This window comes from Lagenorhynchus albirostris, chromosome 8, assembly GCF_949774975.1.
Source record: "Lagenorhynchus albirostris chromosome 8, mLagAlb1.1, whole genome shotgun sequence".
Taxonomy (NCBI): domain Eukaryota; kingdom Metazoa; phylum Chordata; class Mammalia; order Artiodactyla; family Delphinidae; genus Lagenorhynchus; species Lagenorhynchus albirostris.
The window spans coordinates 89415383-89440781 of record NC_083102.1 but is presented as its reverse complement, the minus strand read 5'-3'; the positions used below and the strand labels follow the sequence as shown (position 1 = coordinate 89440781).

At 43.0% G+C, this 25399-nt stretch overlaps 1 protein-coding gene and 1 pseudogene across 1 annotated transcript in view; one reads left to right on the top strand and one right to left on the bottom strand.

Annotated features, from left to right (window-relative positions):
* The window catches only part of PIK3CG (phosphatidylinositol-4,5-bisphosphate 3-kinase catalytic subunit gamma), a 30666-nt gene extending 17732 nt beyond the window's left edge, over positions 1-12934 (bottom strand). Inside the window, exons 1-7 of the mRNA XM_060156205.1 lie at positions 10928-12934; positions 7781-7846; positions 7443-7668; positions 5853-5956; positions 3265-3411; positions 1773-1863; positions 728-858 (exon numbers count right to left, since the gene is read on the bottom strand). Of these exons, the coding sequence (XP_060012188.1) occupies positions 728-858; positions 1773-1863; positions 3265-3411; positions 5853-5956; positions 7443-7668; positions 7781-7846; positions 10928-12922 (2760 nt within the window). The 5' untranslated portion in view covers positions 12923-12934. The remainder of the gene's footprint in view (positions 1-727; positions 859-1772; positions 1864-3264; positions 3412-5852; positions 5957-7442; positions 7669-7780; positions 7847-10927) is intronic.
* Positions 12935-17298: 4364 nt separating this feature from the next.
* LOC132524352 (ret finger protein-like 4A-like protein 1) overlaps positions 17299-25399 on the top strand; it is a 67926-nt pseudogene continuing 59825 nt past the window's right edge.

Genomic DNA, 25399 nt, shown 5'->3' with positions numbered 1-25399 from the left:
GGACAACAGTACTTTAATCAAAGGGTTCACTGCCTTTCCATGCATCATTTGCCAACGCCAATACAGAACCTGTAATGATTCCTCCTTCCTTGGTGAACATATGTTTTGCTTGTGACCACTTAAAAGTACGCACGGGTTCACAAATCCACATTTTAACAGACTAATAAATGTTACTAATTATATTTCCTCCCCGAAAGACTGCTACCCACGCAAATGAGAAGTGCTAATCCTCTACAACAGAATTTTAACCAGCAGCTGAACAGCTTGTGAAGGACTCAGCGGATGTACTTCCGAGGAATGGAAGTGACATTTTGAGCATCCGTAATTTACCATTTAAATTATATAAATTACTTTTTAGGGTCTGTAGTGTTTCCAGGTAGTAAAGAGTTTATCTGTGGTAACTAAATTTTTCTGCTGAACGACAGAAATAGATGGTCATAAAAAACGCTAACGAGTTATTTCCCAGAACCAAATTTTATGCAAAGCAGGCCTGATAATCAAAGGAGAAGCAAATGCTCAGCGAGGTCTGAGTGAGCACCTCTGTTTTGCACAGATCTGCTGTGTCACCAGGGGAAATTGCTTAAACCCCAAGGAGCTCAGGAGGAAGGTGCTTCACCAGTGAGTCAGGAGGCATGGCACTGGTAGACCCCTTAAAAACATGTCATTATTCAGCTGTATCATGATAACTTGTCAGGAGCCTTCAGAGTAGGGAGAAGCAGGAGCCCACCTTTTCTTCAATAGGGCATTTCTCTTTGAGCCAGTGATTCAGCACTTCATCTTTAAAGGCGCCCGTGTTGCCCACTGTGCTTTGCTGAATTTTGGCGATCGTCGTGGCGTCTTTCACGATCTCGATCATTCCTGCGGGAACATGCACAGAGTCTGATGTGAACTGGGGCTGAGTGCCTGACCCAGAGGAGGAATGGCTGTGTCTTTGTTGAGTGGAGGGCAGAGAGCTTTCTTAACCACAGGGTTATTTTCCACGTTTGTGCTGGTGGTTTTCTTAGGAGGAAGAGAAAGAAAAGGAGGCAGATAGGGAAGTTGTGTGGGACCTGCTTTCACTATCCCTGGATGAAAAGAGGAAAGGGTTGGTTTTGAATAAGCAAAAGCATTAATGTGCCAAACACATCCTTCTTCCCTTGGCAACCTTTGCCTTTTCCTTTTTTACATTTCAGGGTCAAATGGGAATGATGTTCTCTACTTCTCAAATTGGAAACTTGACTAAAAATCGGTTTGACTGAAATTAAAATGTGAAATGCACCTAAGAGGAGAGTATGTAATAGCTTTGATAATGTAAAGTCTGGGATGGTGAAACAAGTGACAGATCTTTCCATCTACTTTTAAATGTTATTTGTGAGAGAGAAGTTTACTGTGCAATGAAACGAGTGAAAATTTAGCGGTGGAGAAGTAAAGAGGAAGGAACAAGTTCTCACTAAAATCACCTCCATGTACAGTCAGTCACAAGGAGTTGAATCAGGCATTCATATATTTTCAACATGTCTGTATTAAACTGAGTCACATGCACCAGCCTTGGAACATCTTCTTCCTTTTTATATGTATTATGATTGTAAATTTTCTGTTATTAAATGCCAACACTGAAGGGATGATGGCCGCTTGGCATGCGGGATCTTAGTTCCTCAACCAGGGATCGAACCTGTGCCCCCTGCAGTGGAAGTGCAAAGTCTTAACCACTGGACTGCCAGGGAAGTCCCATGGGATGGCGGTCTTTTAAAATGAGACGAGCAGTATATTCATCTTCTGAGGTCCCCACGTACCTATTTTGTCGCCAGTTGAAATGCAACCATATGGCAGGAGGCACAGATCCAAAGATTCAGTCTCCCAAATGGACTCCATGATTCGTAGAATCTGGGCATCAAAACACAAAAACGTTTCCATTATAAATATGTATTATTCTTCTCTGTTAAAAACAACAACAGTCTTCTCTGGTAACACAAAATATTGAAGTGAACATAAAATATGTAAGTAACAAATGTACTTTTATTTATCAACCTGGTACTCTAATGTTTCCCTTCCTCGGGAGCCTGTTAATTTCGGTCCCTGAGAGGCACCTTGGGGAAGAGAATAGTTGGATTTCTCTGGGCGTAGGTTTTAGCCATGATTTATCTATTATTCAAATGTTCCTAGTTATGTGTATTTTACCACAATAGAAAAAGTTCCACTCTAACATCTTTACACATTTTTATCCATAAGGCACTCTTGGGCTACAACCAAGGCAACAGTAAGGGCGATGATAATGGTAGCTGACATTCACCGAGGACTGTTTTATGTTGATCCTTTTTATTAACCCCCTAGTGTGGGTATGATTACTTTTCCCATTCTTTTTCAGATTCTTTTCCATTATAGGTTATTACAAGATATTGAGTAGAATTCCCTGTGCTGTACAGTAGGTCCTTGTTGTTAATCTATTTTATATATAGTCGTGTGTATCTGTTAATCCCAAACTCCTCATTTATCCCCCCTACCCTTTCCCCTGTGGTAACCGTAAGTTTGTTCTCTATGTCTGTGAGTTTATCTCTGTTTTGTAAATAAGTTCATTTGTACCATATTTTAGATTCCATGGTTTGCCTATTTTAAATAAATCACATGAAATATTAGAAATGGTGTTACTTCAACAGTATTAAACTAGGGTATAGAGAATATTACTTTACAAATCTGCAAAGCTAAAGTTTATGTTAGATAATATGAAAATGATCAGCATTGATACCTTCACCATCCATCTTCTGTTCTAGTAATCTGTTCACTCTTGTTACGTAACTGCATAAATTCTGCAGTCACCTACGTGTTCACCTTCTCCCTCCTTCCTATCACATCATTCACTTCAGTTTGTGTATGTGGATGTGTACCAAAGGTGATGTATCTAAGGAGAGCATCTGAGAGTGTGTGGCTATGTCTGTGGATATGAATAAAGTGGATACTTGGGGGTAAAATAGGTTTCTATTCCATGTTGCCACACTAGGAATGCGTTGTATAAGAAAGAGGTTAGGGCAGGGAAGTGCATCTGGCTATTTGGGAATGCTGGGTATGCATCTCCTCAGGAATGGACAGAACTGTGAGGCTCACTAGATTTCGTATCTAATGGTCCACGGCTATATTCCCCCAGTGAAAACTCTATTATGTCACCTTTGATCACTGTTCCTCATACAAAATAGGAGAATGGAACAGGGTCAGTAGAAGGCACTTTTTTAGATCTAGTACAGAATTCTTGTTTCAGATAGCTGAAAAAAAAATTCCTTAACAGCAGCACACCTGTAAAATCAGCATGTCCTGGCGCAGATCGTCGCCGTGTTTAAAGATAATTCCAATTGTTTCATTTGACAGAGCTGTAGGGTCGGCACATTTAAACTCAAGCCACAGGGGCTTTTTCTTGGAGGCCATCACTTTACATTTTTCAATCTGTAAGAAGACAGCCACATGTTTCCCACACACAATTGAAGACACATTGTGGAAATGCACACCCTCTTGCAAAGCATCTCTGTAAACATCTAGGACAAAGTCCCAGTTGGAAAAGGATTTTCAATGATTTGGGTAAAAATGCAGAAGGCATTTTCACCAAATCCAAAAATGCTAGTGAGAGCAAGTTACAACACTTAAACCAGTGGTTCTCAAAGTGTGTTGCAAGGAACCCTAAGCATCTGTGGGGGTGCCTAAGAGGTGTGGCATATCCCATCCTCTGTATACCCCCCTCCCGTAGGACTCTTGTCCCCTCTAACAAAGAGCAATTGTGCTGTTATTTGTCTATCCATATCTGGCCTCCCTCTAAGAATTAGTTTGAAAGAAAAAGAGTTCTATTGCTACCATAGTGTCTAAAAATGGTTGTCAAAAATCAGATGCAGTCTAATTCCAGGCCAAATGTAACAAGATGAAATTTAACAGCAATAGATGAGACTCTAGCACTCCGGCACAATGCCTGTCCCCTCCCCTAAACCCCCATACGTCGAAATAAATTCAAGGTGGGAGAAAGGTGGTTTAGCAGCCACTCATTCAAAAAGAGAAAATCTTAGGAGTTTTAACCAAAAGTGAATTCACCAAGGATCAAAAATGTGACATGGTCTTTAAAAAAAACAATTTGAAGCTGTATTAATATATCATTATGCCTACCAATTTCTAACTTCAAAAGGACAGCGGATAGTGTGTGCTTTTGCTAGAGTGCGAGTTTACTGCTAATTGTATATAAAATTAAACATGGATCAAAGACTTAAATGTGAGATTAAAACTTCTAGGAAAAAATATTTGCTACATTGAATTAGGCAGTGTTTCTCAACTTTGGCACTGCTGACATTTGGGGCTGGATAATTGTTTGTTGCAGCGGGGACTGTCCTGTGTATCGTAGGATATTTAGCAGCACCCCTGGGCTCTACCCACTGGATGCTAGTAGCATTCTCCCAGTTGTAACAATCAAAAATGTCTCTCGGGCTTCCCTGGTGGCGCAGTGGTTGAGAGTCCGCCTGCCGATGCAGGGGACACGGGTTCGTGTCCCGGTCTGGGAGGATCCCACATGCCGCGGAGCGGCTGGGCCCGTGAGCCATGGCCGCTGAGCCTGTGTGTCCGGAGCCTGTGCTCCGCAACGGGAGAGGCCGCAACAGTGAGAGGCCCGCGTACCACAAAAAACAAAAACAAAAACAAAAAATGTCTCTGGATGTTACCAAATACTCCTTGGTGGAGGAGGTGGAGGTTCACCCCTGGTTACTGGATGAAGCAAATATTTCTTAGGCCATGAAATTCATGAAGCATAAAAGAAAAAGTGATAAATTGGACTTAATCAGAATTAAAACCTTCTGCCGCAGACTGGGAGAAAATATTTGTAAACTATATGCCTGATAAAGGATTTGTATCCAGAATATATAAATAACTCATAAATAAGAAGAAGGTGGTAACCTAAATTAAAAGTGAATGGAATATATGAATAGAAACTTCTCAAAAGAAGATGGAAACTTATCAAAAGCACATGAAAAGATGCTCAGCATCACTAGGGAAATGCAAATGAAAACAACAGTGAAGTACCACTTCATACCCATTTGAATGGCTAAAATTAAGAAGACTGATGATAAAAAGTGTTCTCTAGGATGTGGAACAATCAGAACTTGCACGCATTGTGGTGGGAATATAAAATGGCACGGTTGCCATTATAAAATGGAAAACCAGTTTGGCAGTATCTTATAAACACACACGTCCCATCTGACCCAACTATCTCACTGTTAAATATTTACTCAAAAGGTGAATGGAAAACAAATTGTGGTATAACCATATAAGGGAATATTACTCAGTCATAAAAAGGGACAGATCACCGAAACACACAGCAACATGGATGGATCTTCAGAGCATTATGCTAAGTAAAGGAATCCATATACAAAAACTACATACTGTATGATTCCACTTCATGACATTCTAGAAAGGGCAAAATTACACGATAGAAGACAGATCCGTCATCCAGGATGGAGGAGGGAAGGAGGAAAGGACTAACTGCAAAGGGATATGAAAGAATTTTTTCTATAAATTTCTATGGAAATATTCTATATCTTGATTGTGGTGATGGTTATATGGTTGTATATGTTTGGCAAAACTCCTTGAACTGTACACTTGCAATGGATACATTTTATTGTATACAAATGTTTTCTCAAGAAAGCTGATTTAAAACAAAATGGATGGAAGATTGCCTGGTGTTGAGGTTTTTAGTATCTAGCAATTAGGGAAGGGCTTGATGGAAGCCCATCTGGGGACTTTCCACCTTCCCTGTCTCTCTATAAACGTCAGCTTTTATCCAGTAGGCCCAGGAAAGCAGGCAGAGCCATCGTCAAGACATAAAGAACAGGGAGAGACATCAACGCGATACCTACCACCAGGGCTCCTGCTTTCAGTCCAGGGTCATATGGAACTCTGAAGCTTTGGGGGAGATTCAAATTCTGTAGGATTTCAAGCTTTTGCTTAAGTTGGGAAATAACTGTAATTGTCAAATGCACACAAGAGTTACATGAGTTCAATAAATCACCAATATCATCTCTAACATTTCCTGAGGCCGCAGGTATTGACAACATTCTATATATTTGGTAGGGTGAGGAACAGAAGAAAAGGGGGTAGGTTTCTGTCTTTGAGGAACTAACCATTGAGGGTGGCAGGGTAAGTCAGGCTTCCTGGGAGCAACATAGCCACGTACACACATTACAACAGGGGACAGAAATATCTGAATATATATGGGATACCCAGACAGTCAGAGGGAGAAGGATGCTTTATGGATAATGGTAAGGAATTACTGTAGTTTTCTTTCCAACGTGTGAAGCTTTAAACTGCCATCTGATTTGGGAAACAGGTATCGGAAGACCATATTAAATGGAATTCGGTTAGGGTTTGGGAAATTCTTTTCAGAAGAGGAAGTTAGGTTGTGTGGAGGCAATATGATAGTCTCAAAATTGTGAAGGCAAAATACATAAATTAAAAATTACTGCCTATTCCCAATAAAAATGTTAAAAAAAATAAAATTACTGCCTGGGTACCAGACAGACTGGAGGCTGGTACAAATGTTGCTCTTTCTTTCTTACAATAAAAATAAAAGCAAGATTATTATTACCATTATTATTTTTAGAAGAGACCATTATTGGTTTATTGGAAAAGATTCAAAGGCAAAAATGGCAAGTCAAAATATTCAGAAGTTTAAAATACTCGCTGAGTATGTTTGTGAGTGTCCATTATGAGCCATAGTGGTGGATCGAGATATACAAACGTGAATAAGAGATAATTCCTAGCTTCAAGGCTCATACAGTTTAACAGACCAGAAAGATGTGTTAATGACTTTAATTTAATGTAGTAACAGCCAAAACCTATGGGAATACAGATAAAGAGTGATTAACTTTCCTAAAGCAGGGGCTGAGGGACAGGATTTCTTAGGGATAAGAAGACAACATTGGAACACAGAGGAGGTGATATATATGTTTTTATAGAAAGTACATATATAAAAAAATATATATGTACATATAGCTATATATGATGTATATGTATACATATACACAAAAAATTTAAAATAACTTCTCAATAATTCATTACTTTAAAAGACTGAGGACTTGAAAATTAGATGCATGTATTGAAAGATGGGGAAGAAAGGATATTTGGAAATAACTAATCTTTTTTGTGTGTGTGCATAGTTGCTCTTAAAAAATACATCTGCATAATGCTGTTTTAAGTTTTCAAAGAGTTTAACATCTATTATCATACGTTCATCATTAAAATATATATGTAGTTTTAAAAAATATTAACTTGTAAAGGGGGAACTTTAAATTTGTTGACTCCGTGAAGACAGAAGATTAAAAAATGTATCCTTGGCTACCTTGAGGAAGGTGCGACTTGCGTTCCAGAAGGAAGAAGGATCACAGGAACGATGGCATTTGGAGACAAAGGCATTTGGAAAGAGAACCAAGAGAACAGAGCCACCGTACCTTGGGAACTGACGTCATACTTTTCTGCAGAGAGCGATTTAATATCCATGGTGACCTTTTGTAACATGTCAATTACTTGGACTTGCTGGGTGAAGTCGTGTAGCATGGCCGTGCCGCAGCCCCTCAGATAGGCTTCCAGGATCACTGCAAACCTCTGCTGATAGTGTCTGGACTGGGCGATCTCACTTCTCAAGAACCAAAATAAGAAGTGACCAATTCGTTTGTTCTGAGGATGAAACCAAGAAGGTTGCCATTATTACGACTAACGCTCTAGATCTATCAGCCAATTCTCTGTAACTTTTTAAACGTCACGCTCTTATCAAAATGGAAGTACTTACTCTTAAACCACGCTTCAGCAGAAATCTGGCAAGGGCACTGTCATGGTATGGTTCAAATTTCACAGCCTAAAGGAAGAACACATTGGCATTTGTGGGATTGCATTCTCCATTGATTAATCGGGAAACACGAAAGGGAGAAAAACTGGTGCTCTGCCTTAGTGGGTTTGTATAGATAGGGCGACGACAATTTGAGCAGTCACTTAAGTTCAATCCTTTCTTTTCAAGGACAGTTTGGGCCAGGGTGAACCACTTGCGGAAGGACCAGTATTAGAAGCCAGAACTCCTGACTCACAATCACGTGCTTTTGATGACTTCAGAGATGAAGAGGTGAGGGCTTTTGTTCCCATGAAGGCTTACCTGATTTGTTGGAAAGATAGAAGGGAAAGATGGAGATGGCTATAACACATCTATAAAGGTGGAAGGGAAGAAAGGTTGTTGGAAAGAAAATAGACAGTGGGGATATTGTACATGCAGGGAGAGAAATGTTTGTTAGATGTGGAGATCCTAAAAATCCTATAGCTTCTCTTCTCAAGTTGTGTGGTTGGCCTCTCACTGGCAAGTCACTGTGCTGCCTCCCAGGTTCTTACTGCAACTGGTCATTACTCCCTGCCATGACGCAGTGCATACAGGGCTATTGGTCTGAAAATCTCTTGTTTTATCTGGTTCCTCAGGTTCAGCAGTGTGTAGTAGTTTTCACATCACTTGGCTAATAACAGAGATAGTCACATAGGTGGCAGCTCTGTGACTGAGGAAAACGAACCAATGACAAGTGAAAAATAGGGGCTGGACCGAGAACAGGGCCCAGGTGGGTGGCTGTCCCCAGCTCGCCCCCCACCCCCACCCCCGCCCGCTGCAGCCTAGCCAATTAAAAATAAAACATAAAAAAGAATTAAATCCTGGTGGGTGCCTGGATATTTGTTACACCGTTCTCTACTTTTCTGCAAGTCTGCAATAGTTCATCTTTTTAAAAGCAGTAAGACTAACAAAAATTGATTTTTAGACATGCACATATAAAATTATAGGGTAGATGTCATGTATAAGCATAAAGAGAGGTTTAAAATTAAATATCTCAGAGTATCTCCTTTATAAATAGATACGGTCTATCCTGTTTTCCTAAGAAATAAGAGATATTCCCATTCCACTTTATGTTTTAGGGCCTGGGGGCGTTTGGGTATGATTTCCAATCCTTACTCTGGTTTTTCAGTTTGGAAATGATCAGAACAATCCTAACTGGATAATATTTCAGTTATCCCCATGCTTTCAAAGGTGAGGTGTGCCCTCATTGGTGCCACGGTAGCTGCAGCTAAGCTCTTCATTCTGAGCCTGTGGCTAGTTAGCCACCAGAGTCACTTCAGAAATGTTAAGTTTCTAACCCAAACGTGAGTCTTTCTGACATTCTTTGTGTTTCACTTCTGTAAAGATGATGAAGATCTCAACCAGGAGACCATTTTAATTAGGAATGAATGAGTCATTTGGCCATATCTGCAGTGTCTCAAATAGTTTTACAAATGACTACTTCTTCAAATTTAGGACCACAGATTCAATGTTAATATTACTTATTGACCTCTTTCATTTAAACATTTCCAAGAAGAACACTATTCATTTTCCAACTCTGCAAAGTGTACTTGTGAAAATGACAGTGGAAAATAATTCATGATCGCCTTGGGACTTGGAACAGATCTCGTGCAAATTTGTTTCATGTTCTTTTTGTCATGGAGAGCTAGAAAACTGAGGAGACTTTGATTTTTCTAAAATTTTCAGTAGCGTCTATGCCAGCCTCTGAACTCATGGAAGATAAAAATATCGGTTCTATTTGATAGATGAAAGCAAAGGCCAAATATAACGTTTCAAGTATCTGCCTAAGGGGAAGGTGAAGATTCAAAGTTGAGAGTATCCAAAATTCGCATCAGAAAACTTCAGAAACTTCCTATAAATATAGATAATGATTAGACAGTTTGGTGTCCACCAGTCAGCCTGGCTAATCCTAACCATCTCAGATCAAACATCACCTACTCAGAACTGTCCCTGGCTTCCTCAGTCTCAATCAAGTGTCCCCAGAACCCCTGACTCTTTTCTCATAACACTCTGTAGCTTTTCCCCAAAGTGTCTGTCACAACGTGTTACTCAATATCTGCCTGTATGTGTACTCATTTGGTGTCGGTCTTCATGCACCACAGGCTACACTAGGGCAGAGTCCAGCCCTGTTTTGATCACTGCTCTATATCCAGCAACCAGAACTGAGGAAGCATTCAGTCTGTGCTGTTGAATTCATGAATGAACACTTCTGCTCTCTAAAATTGAATTCCCTTCCAAGTCCTTTCCTTCCTCTTTCAAGCAGCACAATATGATTTGAGAATGGCTATCGTGAGCAAGAGAACTCTTCCTCCTCTCTTTAACGTCCTAAGGAAACCCTTGATTTAGTCGAGGGTTTAGCAAATGATTTAGTCTCTCTGGACCCCAGGGAAAGGCACGTGGAGAGCAGTGGACACACAGTACCAGACCTATCTAAAGAGAGGGGCTTTCAAGGTCCCATGCAGATATGAGATGTTACTCTATGAATTGTGATAAATACAATCAGAGAGTATGACGTTTTTCCTCTAGGACACACTATCCTGACACTGCTGGGTTGATGCCAGATACTGGGACGCAGTGAAAAGAGCAGGGCCAGGAGTCAGACCTCCTGGGTTTGAATCTGACTTTCAAAGTATGTGACCTTGGGCACATTACTTAGCCTCTCTGTGCCTCAGTTTCCTGATATATAAAATGCAAATATTAACTTGACCTCTATCATCGTTGTTGGGAGAGTTAAATGTGCTAATACACGAAAAGCATGTAGGTCGCCTGCAGCCTTGGCACAAGGGAGCATTCGATAAGTCAAGTCTATCATTGATACAGTAAATGAGAACAAAGTATTCCCACAGGAACGGTTCTCCTAAAAAGCAGAAATATTAATGTCATCAAAATGCTTGTCAACAAGCCCTCAAAGACAGTAAAAAAGTAAGGGGAGCAGCTTACTAATTTTGAGGTAGTTTCATTAGATCTCCTTTGACTGATCGTGACTCTCTAGACAAGGGGCATTGGAAGACAGCTGAATGGGGCACCTGTGCACATGCAGATAAACCCCTTGAGATGAGTGCATCCCCCTACCTGGACCAGCTGCAGCAGGTAATGTAGCACGTCATCGTCTTCCAAGCTCTCCAGTTTCTGAACTGCAATGGCTCTTACGTTTTCATCCGAAAAGTTGCAGTCCAGGAGTTGCATTGTTAATCCAACATCCAAAGCACTTTGATCCCAGACCTCCCTTCTGGCTAACAGTTGATATGTTTTGGCCACAATTTCTTGCTGTCCCCATTTCACTGAGCTAAAGAGCTTAGGATACGCTTTGGGGTCCTTCAGACTTTCATATCTGAAATGCCAGAGCAACTCTTTGTCTTCGGCTGTGAGAGGGTTAAGGGGATCAGTGGCTATGATCGCCTCTAGTTGCTTCCGAAGCTGATTGGGCATTTCTGCTCGAACCCGGTCCCCTTCTGGGTCAGGGGTGGGCCGATGCTTAGGCAAGGCTATGGGGTGACAGTAATTGTCCAGAAGAATGGAGATGGACATTGAGTTCTCCTTGTCCGGGTTGGTGGCAGACGTGAGCTTGTCAGCATTGATGCTGCCGTGGTCTTCCGCCTTCCCGGATAGCTGCCACATGTGGAGCACGTACTCCCCGTGGCGCAGGAGGAACCGGTGGTCTATGAGCAGCAGGTTCACGTAATACAGAAGCTGAGCTTTGCCTCTGGACTCGGGACTGGGAGTCTCCGCAGAGGCCTTACCAGACAGAGCTGGAGCTTTGCCGCAGTAGATCTGGAGGTTCAGCAGAGCCCCTTTGGGTAAGTCTTTGATCTTGATACTGAACTCAAGCCACACATTCCACAGCACCTCCTCCGTGAAGGGTTTGGGGCTGGTTCTCCTTTGGCAAAGGACTTGCTGCCCATACTGGATGTTTGCCTCCACAAAAACCGTGAGGTCCGCGTTCCGGGGCAGGACAGGGATATCAATGCCTCTGATTTTTACCCTGAACTTGCGGTCACAGTCCCACAGGGACACGGTGAACACGCTCTCGTGGTCCTTCCCGTGGATGGTCAGCTGCTCGTGGTAGCCGGTGACTCCCGTGCAGTCGTCCACCAGCGGCCACTCTTCCTTCCTCACCTCGTCCAGGGCTGGGTCCGGCGGAGTGTCAAGCACCAGGTGAATCTCTTCCCCGTTCTTGAGGCACTGCCTCACCCACTGGAAGTTTCTGATGGGCGTCTCACCCACCAGGTACTCATCCCGGCCACAGACGCGCAGCACAAAGTCCTGTTCGTTCTGGCTTTCAGGGATATCCATCAGGGACTTCTTCTTGGCCATCTTGGTAAAGAAGCTCTGGAGGATGGTGCCCGGGGTGTCATCGGCTGAGACCTTGATGGTCTGGCTGGTGGTGCTGCGATGAATGACAATGAAGATGTAGTTGTTGGTGATCTTCTTCAGCAGGTACTCGGGGAGGGGCTTGGACGTCACCCAGGGGTGCATGGCGTAGAGCTTGGTGTCGCGGCCGGCCACCTCGGCCATGCGCGGGCTCACCAGGCGGCGGCGTGTGAACTCCAGCTCGTCGTCGTGCACGTTGCTGACGTCGGTGACGTCGTAGCCAATGAGGGCCGTGAGCTGGCGCTGGAAGGCCAGTGTCTCCTCCGAGGGCGCGAGCCTCTGCACCACGTGGATCTGCCCGGGGCTCCGGTGCAGCACCTTCCAGTAGCGCAGGCAGTCCAGGGTCTGCACCACCTGGTACTTGTCGTAGATCTCGTACCACTGCCCCTTCTTCTGGTAGAGCAGGAGGAAGTGGTCGGGGCTGAGCCGGTGGTAGAAGTCGGCGGCCACGCTGGTCTCCAGCGCGCGCAGCCACACCTGGGCCTTCATCTGCTCCACGTTGCCGTGGCCAGCCACGTGCAGCAGCGCCGTTTCGGGGGTCTTGGTGTTGCGCTGGCTGGTGGGCAGCACAAACTCAATGGGGATGAGCTCCATGGAGGACAGGCTGGCCGCCGCGCTGCGTGGCTTCATCCTCCGGCGCCTGCGGCGGTTGTCCTCTCTCAGCACCACGTGCTGTTCATGGTTCTCCAGCTCCATGCCCTCTGCGACCTGGGAGCAGAGAAACAGAGGGCTCGGTCACAGGGCAGGCACTTGCCCTTTATGGTTTCCCGCGAGCTGGCAGAAGGAGAAGGTGTAGACGAATGACAAGGACGTGCGCACGAGGATACCGGGGCTTTGGAGTCGGGGCCCAGGAATCCTGGTCCCCAACACTTAGAATCTGGGGGATGAGCCCTTTAAATAATCTCTGAGCCTGTTTCCTGTCTGTCAAATGGGGTTAGCAGTGCCTCAGAGGGGTAAGTAAGGTGACAGTTAAATGAGGTAATATACTCGTTGAGTATGGGCCATGGGTCGATGGGGAGTCATTAATCATTCTCTCTGCTTTCATTTCGTTTGAAAATAGAATTTTAAAAGACAGAGGTAAAGCACTGATCTAGCGCTGTGTCTGACCTGCTGTAATAGTTCTCAGTGGTAATTGTTGTTAAGCATACTGAATTGCATGGATGAGTCAGATTATCCAGTTAAAGGATCATGTCCTGGTTTATAAGGTGCAACGTGAGGTGCTGAAAACCCCCCTCTGAAAAGAGGCCTTCGACTTATTTCCTCTTCGTTTAGTCTCATTTGTCTCCTAGGGGACCCAGACACCTTACCCAACTGGCCTCTCAGTCCCTTTTCAAACTTTCTGGATCAGGTATCTGCTCCCTAGTCAACTTCCTGTTTTTGTTTTCTTTTCATTTTTTTCTTTCTTGTTAGGAGAGGTAGTCATTTCATTGATAAAACTCAGATCAGAATTGGTGAAGTTGCGCTCGAGAACATTTGCAGATATTTAAAACTGTGAATCATGAAATGTGTAAGCATCGTGGCTGTCACTGCTCCGTTAGGGCAGTATCTTAGGGGAGTCCCCAGGGCTGTACTTTCCAAATATGAACATTCAGATAATTTTAACTTTGTAACCAGTTCATCCCATCTGCCTCTGGAGAAACCACAGGATGGAAGGAAGGACCTGCTTTTGGGCCCCAATCGATTATTTAACTTCTTTTTGCTCTAATATTTTCATCTCTATAACGAGAATTCACCAATTTATTCTCAACAATTTATCCACTGTACCTTCACAAAGCATTTAAGTATAAATGTGACTTATTGCAGTAAGAAACTCTTCAAATAATGATTGAAATGCTAAACATCTTAAAACTGACATATGAGTAAGGTATTTTGACTTTACTATTTAGTATCCTTTAATATTTTGTAAGATGTTCTAAATAAGAATCAACTAGTGAAACAAAAATTAATGTTTCAGAAAATATTATTTACTTCTTAAAGGACTAATGTTAGTGACACTCATATATACTTATTTCCTTAAGAAACAGTGGACCATTTGACACATACCAGAAAGGAGAGTTTGATTAAAGGGTAAGAAAGGCAGGTTTCATTAGATCCAGACTTCTGTACTTGGCTTAAACTTACTTTTAAAGTCAGTAGTCCCTCTCTTAAAATATTACGAAGTTACACTTAGTAAACACATGAAATCAACTGTCCCAAAGGACTGTCTCTTACAGCTTAAGACCTTCACTATTTGCTCTTTTGCTACTTTACATAATAACAAAGAAGAGAACTGTAAGTTATGTGAATATTGACACTAACTTGAAATAAAATAGGTCCAAATTTAGGCAACATGCAAATACACAGCAATCACTTCTGCCTCCATGACATCAAGTAGACTTACAAGATACGAGGTGCAGAAGAAAACTGGCTGACTCAATACTCACTGCTTTCCTTCATGGTTGAGGCTGTGAAGCTTTCTCCTTTTACGAGAAGATGTTAGAAACACTGTTCAGTACACTAATCGCGAAGAGTGCACTTGTAAGAACGTGAAGGCTGCTGACACAGCCCCCCGTGCCCTCCCTCTTCCTCCCAAACAAAAACAAAAAAGGACCGATGCACCTGCAAAGCTATTGCCGGAACCTTGTGGATATCCACACACAAGGGTTGGACTAGACAATGAAACAGACATTCAGTGGCAGTATCATCAGATGAACGACAACAGTTCCAGATACAAATCTTCTGGCTGAGAAGGAAGTGTCACTATGCCGAGTCAGACCCAACAAAGGGCAAAAAATAGAAGGAAGCAATACCTGATAAAGCAGCGGAGGTGATGATGTTGAAGGATCATTTGTTTAATTTCTGAAAACAAAACAAATTCAAACCTACCCAGTGTGCTTCTAAACTCTTCCGCTTTTCTGGGTCTCCCTTCATATCCAGATGCAGAGGAAGTGTTGCAGTTACCAGGAAGGAAGTTTTAACCAAGTTGATTATACGTGTGATTGCTCATTTAAAAAGTGTCAGAAATGCACTTCCTGTTGAAGCACACACAGCCCAGCACGAACGTGAGCTAAGTTGACTATATATTTTTTACTCTTTGAACTAATTTTGTAAAAAGTGTGAGAGTGGAAATGAATTAAAATGATGTAGAGCTAAATCAAAAATACATTCATGAGACACAAACACACAAAATGTCTTTCTGGCTGGTTCACAGTAGAAGGAAAGGCCTCATAGCCACAATATTAGAGAAACAACCCGGTGGGAAGATTTTTACTTATATTTTTATTTTTTTAAAACATCTTTATTGGAGTATAATTGCTTTACAATGTTGTGTTAGTCTCTGCTGTATAACAAAGTCAATCAGCTATATGCATACGTATATCCCCATATCCCCTCCCTCTTGCATCTCCTTCCCACCCTCCCTAACCCACGCCTCTAGGTGCTCACAAAGCACCGAGCTGATTCCCCGTGTGATGCAGCTGTTTCCCACTAGCTATCTATTTTACATTTGGTAGTGTACATATGTCCATGACACTCTCTCACTTCATCCCAGCTTACCCTTCCTCACCCCGTGACCTCAAGTCCATTCTCTATGTCTGCATCTTTGTTCCTGTCCTGCCCCAGGTTCATCAAAACCTTTTTTTTTTTTTTAACATTCCATATATGTGTTAGCGTACGGTATTTCTTTTTCTCTTTCTGACTTACTTCACTCTGTATGACAGACTCTAGGTCCATCCACCTCACCACAAATAACTCAATTTCGTTTCTTTTTATGGCTGAGTAATATTCCATTGTATATATGTGCCACATCTTCTTTATCCATTCGTCTGTCGATGGACACTTAGGTTGCTTCCATGCCCTGGCTATTGTAAATAGTGCTGCAATGAACACTGTGGTACATGACTCTTTTTGAATTATGGTTTTCTCAGGATATATGCCCAGTAGTGGGATTGCTGGGTCTTATTTTTAGTCTTTTAAGGAACCTCCATACTGTTCTCCATAGTGGCTGTATCAATTTACATTCCCACCAACAGTTCAAGAGGGTTCCCTTTTCCCCACACCCTCTCCAGCATTTATTGTTTCTAGATTTTTTAATGATGGCCATTCTGACTGGTGTGAGGTGATACCTCTTTGTAGTTTTGCTTTGCATTTCTCTAGTGATTAGTGATGTTGAGCATTCTTTCATGTGTTTGTTGGCAATCTGTATATCTTCTTTGGAGAAATGTCTATTTAGGTCTTCTGCCCAAACTTGTATTGGTTGGTTGGTTTGTTTGTTTGATATTGAGCTGCACGAGCTGCTTGTATATTTTGGAGATGAATCCTTTGTCAGTTGCTTCGTCTGCAACTGTTTTCTCCCATTCTGAGGGTTGTCTTTACGTCTTCTTTATGGTTTCCTTTGCTGTGCAAAAGCTTTTACATTTCATTAGGTCCCATTTGTTTGTTTTTATCTCCATTTCTGTAGGAGGTGGGTCAAAAAGGATCCTGCTGTGATGTATGTCATAGAGTGTTCTGCCTATGTTTTCCTCTAAGAGTTTTATAGTGTCTGGCCTTACTTTTAGGTCTCTAATCCATTTTGAGTTTATTTTTGCGTATAGTGTTAGGGAGTGTTCTCATTTCATTCTTTTACCTGTAGCTCTCCAGTTTTCCCAGCACCACTTATTGAAGAGGCTGTCTTTTCTCCATTGTATATTCTTGCCTCCTTTATCAAAGATAAGGTGACCTGACGCACGGCTCGGTGGGGCTCATCATGGTGGTGGAGAACCAGCACCCCAAGTCTTACCTGCACGTGCAATGCTACTGCTCAGACAGCTTCAACGTGGTGTCCACGCGTGGCAGCCTGTGCACCCAGGACAGTGTGCCGGCTTCTCCATCACCCACCGCCTGGTGCACTGCAAGGCGGCCCAGGTCTCCCTCAGTGACTGGACGGCCTCCGAGGGCAGCCACAGCCCCCCATTCACGCCCAAGGTCACTGGCCTCCATGGGCCCTGGCCGCTGTGACCACCCTGCCTGCCCCCATGCACACTTTACGAGGGAGACCCCAACACAGGATGCTTGAACCAGAATCTCAGGATCCCCACCCCGGGAGCACCAGCGGCATGGCGCAGCTTCTCCTGGGCCTTCCTTCTGGCCCTCCCTCCTACCCAGGGCCTCGTAGCCACCAAGCAGAATACCTCGAAGCGGCCTCTAGCTCGAGGGAGCTGTGTGCCACCTCCTCTGACCAGTCCACCTTGAGGTCTGGCCCAGACTGCCAGGGCCGAGGTAAGGCTGCCCCTTCCCATGGCCTGGGGCCTCCTGCCTGGGTGAGGCAGCCAAGAGCTCCATTCACAAAACCAAATCTGGGGGGTCAGAGGCCAGGACCCTGAGGTGAGCAGGGACCACCCCCGCACCTTGTGGGGTCAGACCAGGACCCCAGGTGAGAACAGGGACAATCCCTTTTTTGGGGGGTCAGAGGCCAGGACCCCAGGATGAGAGCAAGGACCACCCTCTTGGGAAGGTCAGAGGCCAGAACTCCAGGTGAGAACAGGGAACACCCCTTTTGTGGGGCATGAGGTCAGGAGCCTTTTCTCCCCAGTTTGCCCCTAGGTCCCATCTCCCCCCAAGCCCTCATGAGGCAAGCAGGGGTTCCTGGAGTCCCCGCAGTGTCCCAGGAGGCAGGTGCCTGGTGACCGTGGGCTCAAGCAGGGGTGGGGAGGGACACTCTGCTATTCCTGGAGCGCCAGCCAGGATGGAAGCCATGCCCCAGGCTGGGGTTGTGGCAGCGGGTCAGGTGGACCTGAGCCTGGGCCCAGCCCTGTGCTTGGTGAGGGGGTTTGTCCTCAGCATCACCTGACCTCTGCTGGGAGGAACAGAGTCCAGGAGAACTCCTTGGCCAGCCCTGTCCAGGCACATGCAGGGTGTAGCCCCTCCCAGCCCCGCCCCACCTCAGAAGCCCAGCGTCCTCCCTGTGGCTGCTCAGCCCTGAGTTCTGTGTCTGCCCCAGGATGACTGAGGCCGGCTTCCTGGGCCACCTGGCCTCACTGCCCTGCAGCCCCTAGGCAGCAGGTGGCCAAGTCTATGGCCTCTTGCTTCCCATGGGGCTTGCGGGGGGGTGGGTTTACACCTGGAGAAGCACCCAAGAGCACTAGACTCCCCTTTGGGCCTCCTTCATATTCCTCCTTCTACTCTGAGCTGTGGGTATTTTTAACCCTGTACATACGGCAGCTCTTCTGACACAGAGGCTATTTTATCAGTTGTCAGTACCATCCCTGTAGGATGATTCTCCATGGGTGTTTCCAGACTCAGGCTCCAATGGACCAGATAAAAATGTTTTGTTTTGTTTAAAAAAAAAAAAAAAAGGTGACCGAATGTGCGTGGGTTTATCTCTTCGCTCTCTATCTTGTTCCATTGACTGTATTTCTGTTTTTGTGCCAGTACCATACTGTCTTGATTACTGTAGCTTTGTAGTATAGTCTGAAGTCAGGGAGCCTGATTCCTCCAGCTCCATTTTTCTTTCTCAAGATTGCTTTGGCTATTTGGGATCTTTTGTGTTTCTATAAAAATTGTGAAATTTTTTGTTCTAGTTCTGTGAAAAATGCCAGTGGTAGTTTGATAGGGATTGCATTGAATCTGTAGATTGCTTTAGGTAGTATAGTCATTTTCATAATGTTGATTCTTCCAATCCAAGAACATGGTATATCTCTCCATCTGTTTGTATCATCTTTAATTTCTTTCATCAGTGTCTTACAGTTTTCTGCATACAGATCGTTTGTCTCCTTAGGTAGGTTTATTCCTAGGTATTTTATTCGTTTAGTTGCAGTGGTAAATGGGAGTGTTTCCTTAACTTCTCTTTCAGATTTTTCATCGTTAGTGTTTAGGAATGCAAGAGATTTCTGTGAATTAGTTTTGTATCCTGCTACTTTACCAAATTCATTGATTAGTCCTAGTAGTTTTCTGGTAGCCTCTTTAGGCTTCTCTGCGTATAGTATCATGTCATCTGCAAACAGTGACAGTTTTACTTCTTCTTTTCCGATCTGGATTCCTTTTATGTCCTTTTCTTCTCTGATTGCGGTGACTAAAACTTCCAAAACTATGTTGAATAATAGTTCTGAGAGTGGAGAACCTTGTCTTGTTCCTGATCTTAGAGGAAATGGTTTCAGTTTTTCACCATTGAGAACGATGTTGGCTGTAGGTTTGTCATATATGGCCTTTATTATGTTGAGGAAATTTCCCTCTATGCCTACTTTCTGGAGGGTTTTTATCATAAATGGGTGTTGAATTTTGTCGAAAGCTTTCTCTGCATCTATTGAGATGATCATATGGTTTTTCTCCTTCAGTTTGTTAATATGGTGTATCACATTGATTGATTTGCCTGTATTGAAGAATCCTTGTATTCCTGGGATAAACCCCACTTGATCATGGTGTATGATCCTTTTAATGTGCTCTTAGATTCTGTTTGCTGCTGTTTTGTTGAGGATTTTTGCATCTATGTTCATCAGTGATATTGGCCTGTAGTTCTCTTTCTTTGTGACATCTTTGTCTGGTTTTGGTATCAGGGTGATGGTGGCCTCTTAGAATAAGTTTGGGAGTGTTCCTCCTTCTGCTGTATTTTGGAAGAGTTTGAGAAGGATAGCTGTTAGCTCTTCTCTAAATGTTTGATAGAGTTCACCTGTGAAGCTATCTGGTCCTTGGCTTTTGTTTGTTGGAAGATTTTTAATCAAAGTCTCGACGTCAGTGCTTGTGATTGGTCTGTTCCTATTTTCTCTTTCTTCCTGGTTCAGTCTCAGAAGGTTGTGCTTTTCTAAGAATTTGTCCATTTCTTCCAGGTTGTCCATTTTATTGGCATATAGTTGCTTGTAGTAATCTCTCATGATGCCTTGTATTTCTGCAGTGTCAGTTGTTACTTCTCCTTTTTCATTTCTAATTCTGGTGATTTGAGTCTTCTCCCTTTTTTTCTTGATGAGTCAAGAAAATCAATTTTGTTTATCTTCTCAGAGAACCAGCTTTTATTTTTATTGATCTTTGCTCTTGTTTCCTTCATTTTGTTTTCATTTATTTCTGATCTCATCTTTATGATTTCTTTCCTTCTGCTAACATTGGGGTTTTTTTTTGTTGTTGTTGTTCTTTCTCTAATTGCTTTAGGGGTAAGGTTAGGTTGTTTGAGAGTTTTCTTGTTTCTTGAGGTAGGATTGTATTGCTGTAAACTTCCCTCTTAGAACTGTTTTTGCTGCATCCCATAGGTTTTGGGTCATTGTGTTTTCTTTGTCATTTGTTTCTAGGTATTTTTTTATTTCCTCTTTGATTTCTTCAGTGATCTCTTGGTTATTAAGTAGTGTATTGTTTAGCCTCCATGTGTTTGTATTTTTTACAGTTTTTTTTTTCCTGTAATTGATATCTAGTCTCATAGAGTTGTAGTTGGAAAAGATACTTGATACGACTTCAATATTCTTAAATTTACTGAGGCTTGATTTGTGACCCAAGATATGATCTACTCTGGAGAATGTTCCTTGAGCACTTGAGAAGAAAGTGTATTCTGTTGTTTTTGGATGGAATGTCCTATAAATATCAGTTAAGTCCATCTTGTTTAATTTGTCATTTAAAGCTTGTGTTTCCTTATTTATTTTCATTTTGTATGATCTGTCCATTGGCAAAAGTGGGGTGTTAAAGTCCCTTACTATTATTGTGTTTCTGTCGATTTGCCATTTTATGGCTGTTAGCATTTGCCTTATATATTGAAGTGCTCGTATGTTGGGTGCATAAATATTTACCATTGTTATATCTTCTTCTTGGATTGATCCCTTGATCATTATGTAGTGTCCTCCTTTGTCTCTTGTAACAATCTTTGTTTTAAAGTCTATTTTGTCTGATATGAGAATTGCTACTCCAGCTTTCTTTTGATTTCCATTTTCATGGACTATCTTTTTCCATCCCCTCACTTTCAGTCTGTATGTGTCCCTACGTCTGAAGTGGGTCTCTTGTAGACAGCGTATATATGGGTCTTGGTTTGTATCCATTGAGCCAGTCTATGTCTTTTGGATGGAGCATTTAATCCATTTACATTTAAGGTAGTTATTGATATATCGTTCCTATTGCCATTCTCTTTATTGTTTGAGGTTTGTTTTTGTAGGTCTTTTCCTTCTCTTGTTTCCTGCCTAGAGAAGTTCCTTTAGCATTTGTTGTAAAACTGGTTTGGTGGTGCTGAATTCTCTTCACTTTTGCTTGTCTGTAAAGATTTTAATTTCTCCATTGAATCTGAATGAGATCCTTGCTGGGTACGGTGATCTTGGTTGTAGGTTTTTTCCTTTCATCAGTTTAAATATGTCATGCCACTCCCTTCTGGCTTGCAGAGTTTTTGCTGAAAGATCAGCTGTTATCCTTATGGGGAGGGTGTGGGAAGATTTTTAAAGAGCCAAATTAAACCCATTAGTCCTGCAAAGCCCATCAATTAATTTTCCCTCATGGGAGTGCACGTGACTCCTTATTCATCCCTGTAACAGAGGGATAAGGGAAGAGAAACATAGTGATCCAGGGGATTGAGTTATGAAGCTGAACGTTTTCAAATACAAAGTCTGGAAGTTCACTTCCTTAGGCTGGTGAGACAGTTCTCTATTTTTTCAAAGCATTTGGTCTCCAAAATATCACTGGCTCAGACTGAAAGTACAGTGTGCATGTGTTTGTGTGTCTGCCAGGGGTGGAGACTTACTGAGAGCAATGATTGACTGCAGACAAAATAGAAGGAGGTTTCTTGGTGTCCCGGGGATTGGGGGCTGAGCACTGCCCCACTGTCAGCCAGAGGGTCACTGGGAGATGGGATCCTGATTCCTAGGCGAGTAGAGAATCCATAGAAAAACCATCCTCCATCACTTTTACAGCAGCTCTGTATCTCCCAGGTGACCTCTGTTCCTTCTGGATCCTGAACCAGTATCCCCTCTCCTCCATCCCAGGATTTCCTATACTAGAGTTCATCCTCCAACCTAGGCTCTTATGAACTCCGGCTGAGGCCCAGGGACAACAGGGAGAATGGCCTTGGCCTCACTGGTTTCTTGGAGATGGATAATTAAGAGTTCCTCTCAGTTATTCTGACATCAAGATAAATGATTGTCTCATCTGATCTATTTCCTTTCACAGTAGTCCTCTTGGATTTTAGCCTTCTACAAACAGTGCTGTAATAGTTGACATCAGCAGGCAAACTATTTAACTCAAAGGCTGCCTCCCTCCCAAATATTTAGAGCGATCTTACCAGTTTCCCAAAGTATATAGGAATACACGCTCAGGAAACTGGCGGCTTTAGAAGCCTCAGAGTTGGCATTCTTGGTTGATTCAAGGGAGGGACTAGGGAGCCACACCTTAGAAGTTTGCCAAGCTGTACTTCACCCAGAATGGGAGGGATAGGTGGGCTGGGTGGGAGTTTGGGGCTGGTAGGGCTGACCACAGGACCATGAGCTTGGCCAGCTCTGTTCCACAGATCATTCAACAGATTCCTTCCCTGCCCTGGCTCTGTCACACCCAGGAGGCCAAGTCCCAACCAGACACCACATACACACACACACTAATTATTTCAGAAATGCTAGACTCCAGCTCTTGGGTCTCCTTGCCTCTGTAGGAACTACTTAGCTAAGTCCAATTATGCAAAGATTGTCTGTTCTATGACTAAGCTTGCAGATACTTCATGCTTTTTTGGTGGTTTGAGATTAAGTACCCTGCTCTTCCCCAAATCCTAATATAGCCACTAAAATTTGACTATATGTAGTAAATGTTTCAGGGGAGAAATAATGGCCAGATTCTCATTCCTGTATGTGGATGTTTCCTCCATGCAGAAGAATTCTTTACTAGTTGGGGCCTCTTGTATCCCCAGATTTTTCAGGTTAGAAAACCCCTCAGCCTTATCACTATCTTGTTTTATTACTGTGTTTTTCTCTTTTCTTCTTTTTTTCTCTTCTGGGAATCTCCATACATCCAGCACCATGTTTTCCATGTAGTAGACATACACAACATTTTGACTGAAAATAATGCAATCAAATAGCCTGACCATCTTTATCACATCCAACCATCATGGGAACAATGAGATCAAACAGATTAGAAAATAAGAACAGAGTAAGAGGTGACAACAGTCTAGAAACAGATGAAGAATGAATTATTTGCTATGAGGAAGTCTGCTTTGTGACAGCCTTCAGAGAAAGTATTTGTGGTCTAGTTAGAGAGACAACATATGCAGATGAAAACAATAATGTACAATGTGATAGTATGTATAGGCCTAGTGGTTTTGAAAGTGTATTATGTAACGGTCCTTACATAATACAATAGTTTACTGGAGGAGGTCACTTGGGGTGGGATTTCAAGCATTTTAAATATGCAAGGGGAGGTCCAGGATTTAAGGCAAGAGGAATCAGCGGGGAAAGTCTTCAAGCCAAAAAGTATTTGCGGGACAGTGAACTGATCAGTTCCCTGAACTGGAGGGTTTTTGAAAGACAGCATTGGGAGATATGGGAAAGACATAGGAAGGCAGGCCTGTGTTCTCAAACTTATTTCATGTCTTGGCACATGTAAATAGTAACAACATTTGTGTGGTACACTGGGTGCAGTGGATTAAATGTTTGTGTCCCCCCAACTCCCAATTTGTATGCTGAAATCCTAACCCCGCAATGTGGTGCTATTAGGAGGGGGGGGCCTTTGGGAGGTGATTAGGTCATGAGGGTTGTGCCCTTATAAAAGGGTCCCCAAAGAGCTCTCTTGCTGTGTTTCTGCCCTGTGAGGACACAAGGAGAATATAGCAGTCTGCAACCCAGAAGAGGACCCTCACTAGAACCCAGCCATTTTGGTGCCCTCATCTCAGATTCTTAGCCTTCAGGACTGTGAGAAATAAATTTGTTGTTTATAGCCACTCAGTCTATGGGACTTTGTTATAGCAGCCAGAACTGACTGTGACACTGGGATAAAGTGAAGAGGTTTCTCAAAGCATGAGACAATGCCTGTATCTCCAAGGGCCTGGGTTGCCTTTGAGGCACACTTGTTGGGAAGCTGTTATTGGTTATTGTTCCTGGGTAGAGTAGCTATCTGACTCAGACATGTGGGTATCTCGCAGCTTGACAAAGGATTGGAATCCATCTTTTCATATTTTTTAGTTCAGCCTCAGATGGTTGAAATGAAGGAAATGATAGCAAAGATCAATAAAACTAAAAGATGATTCTTTGAGAAGATAAACAAAACTGATAAACCGTTAGCCAGGCTCATCAAGAAAAAAAGGGGGAAGACAAATCAACAGAATTAGAAATGAAAAAGGAGAAGTAACAACTGACACTGCAGAAATACAAAGGATCCTGAGAGATTACTACAAGCAACTATATGCCAATAAAATGGACAACCTGGAAGAAATGGACAAATTCTTAGAAAAGCACAACCTTCTGAGACTGAACCAGGAAGAAAGAGAAAATAGGAACAGACCAATCACAAGCACTGAAATTGAGACTGTGATTAAAAATCATAGTAAAAGTTTAGAGAAAAGAAGCCACAGGAAATCAGTCACAGTCAGTGCAACCCCAGGGATCTACAGTCAGATCCCGGTGCTTGTGGGGACATTCCATTCTTACTATCAGAAATCGACCACTGAGGGCACTTTTCTCGGTTTCCTTGTTCAGCTCAACTTGGCTGATAAAGTTTAGTAAGCGCTTGACAAATTTCCAGAAAAGATTTTTCTGTAAATTGATTTTTAGAAGCCCACATTCCTTGGCGTGATGCATCAGACCCTTTATGATCCATCCCTTAGAGTCTATCGACTGTTCTACGCCATTTTCTCTAAGGGACTTGAGCATCCCTGGAGTGCGGTATCTGCTGGGGTCCTGGAACCAGTGCCCTGAGGATACCGACAGACCACTGTATGCAGTTTGCATAACCTCCCCTGGGAGGGCTTTCTAGATTAGGGTTAGGAAAGCTTTCCTCCATTTGTGGTCACCACAGAAGTAACAGTAACATCAACACTACCAAGAACAAACTCTTCCGTAGCTCTTTCCATGTGTCTTATATTATTCTAAGCACTTTAATATTAATTCATTTAATTCTCACAACATTCCAAGGAAAAGGGCATTACTATGACGCCCACGGGCAGATGTTGAAAGTAAGGCACAGGGGAGTTCAGTGGCTTGCCCCAGGTCCCACAGCTGCTAAGAGGTCATTGTCATAGCGCTTCTCCGGGGTGACAGCTGTTTACCAGGCTGCCTCCTCCAC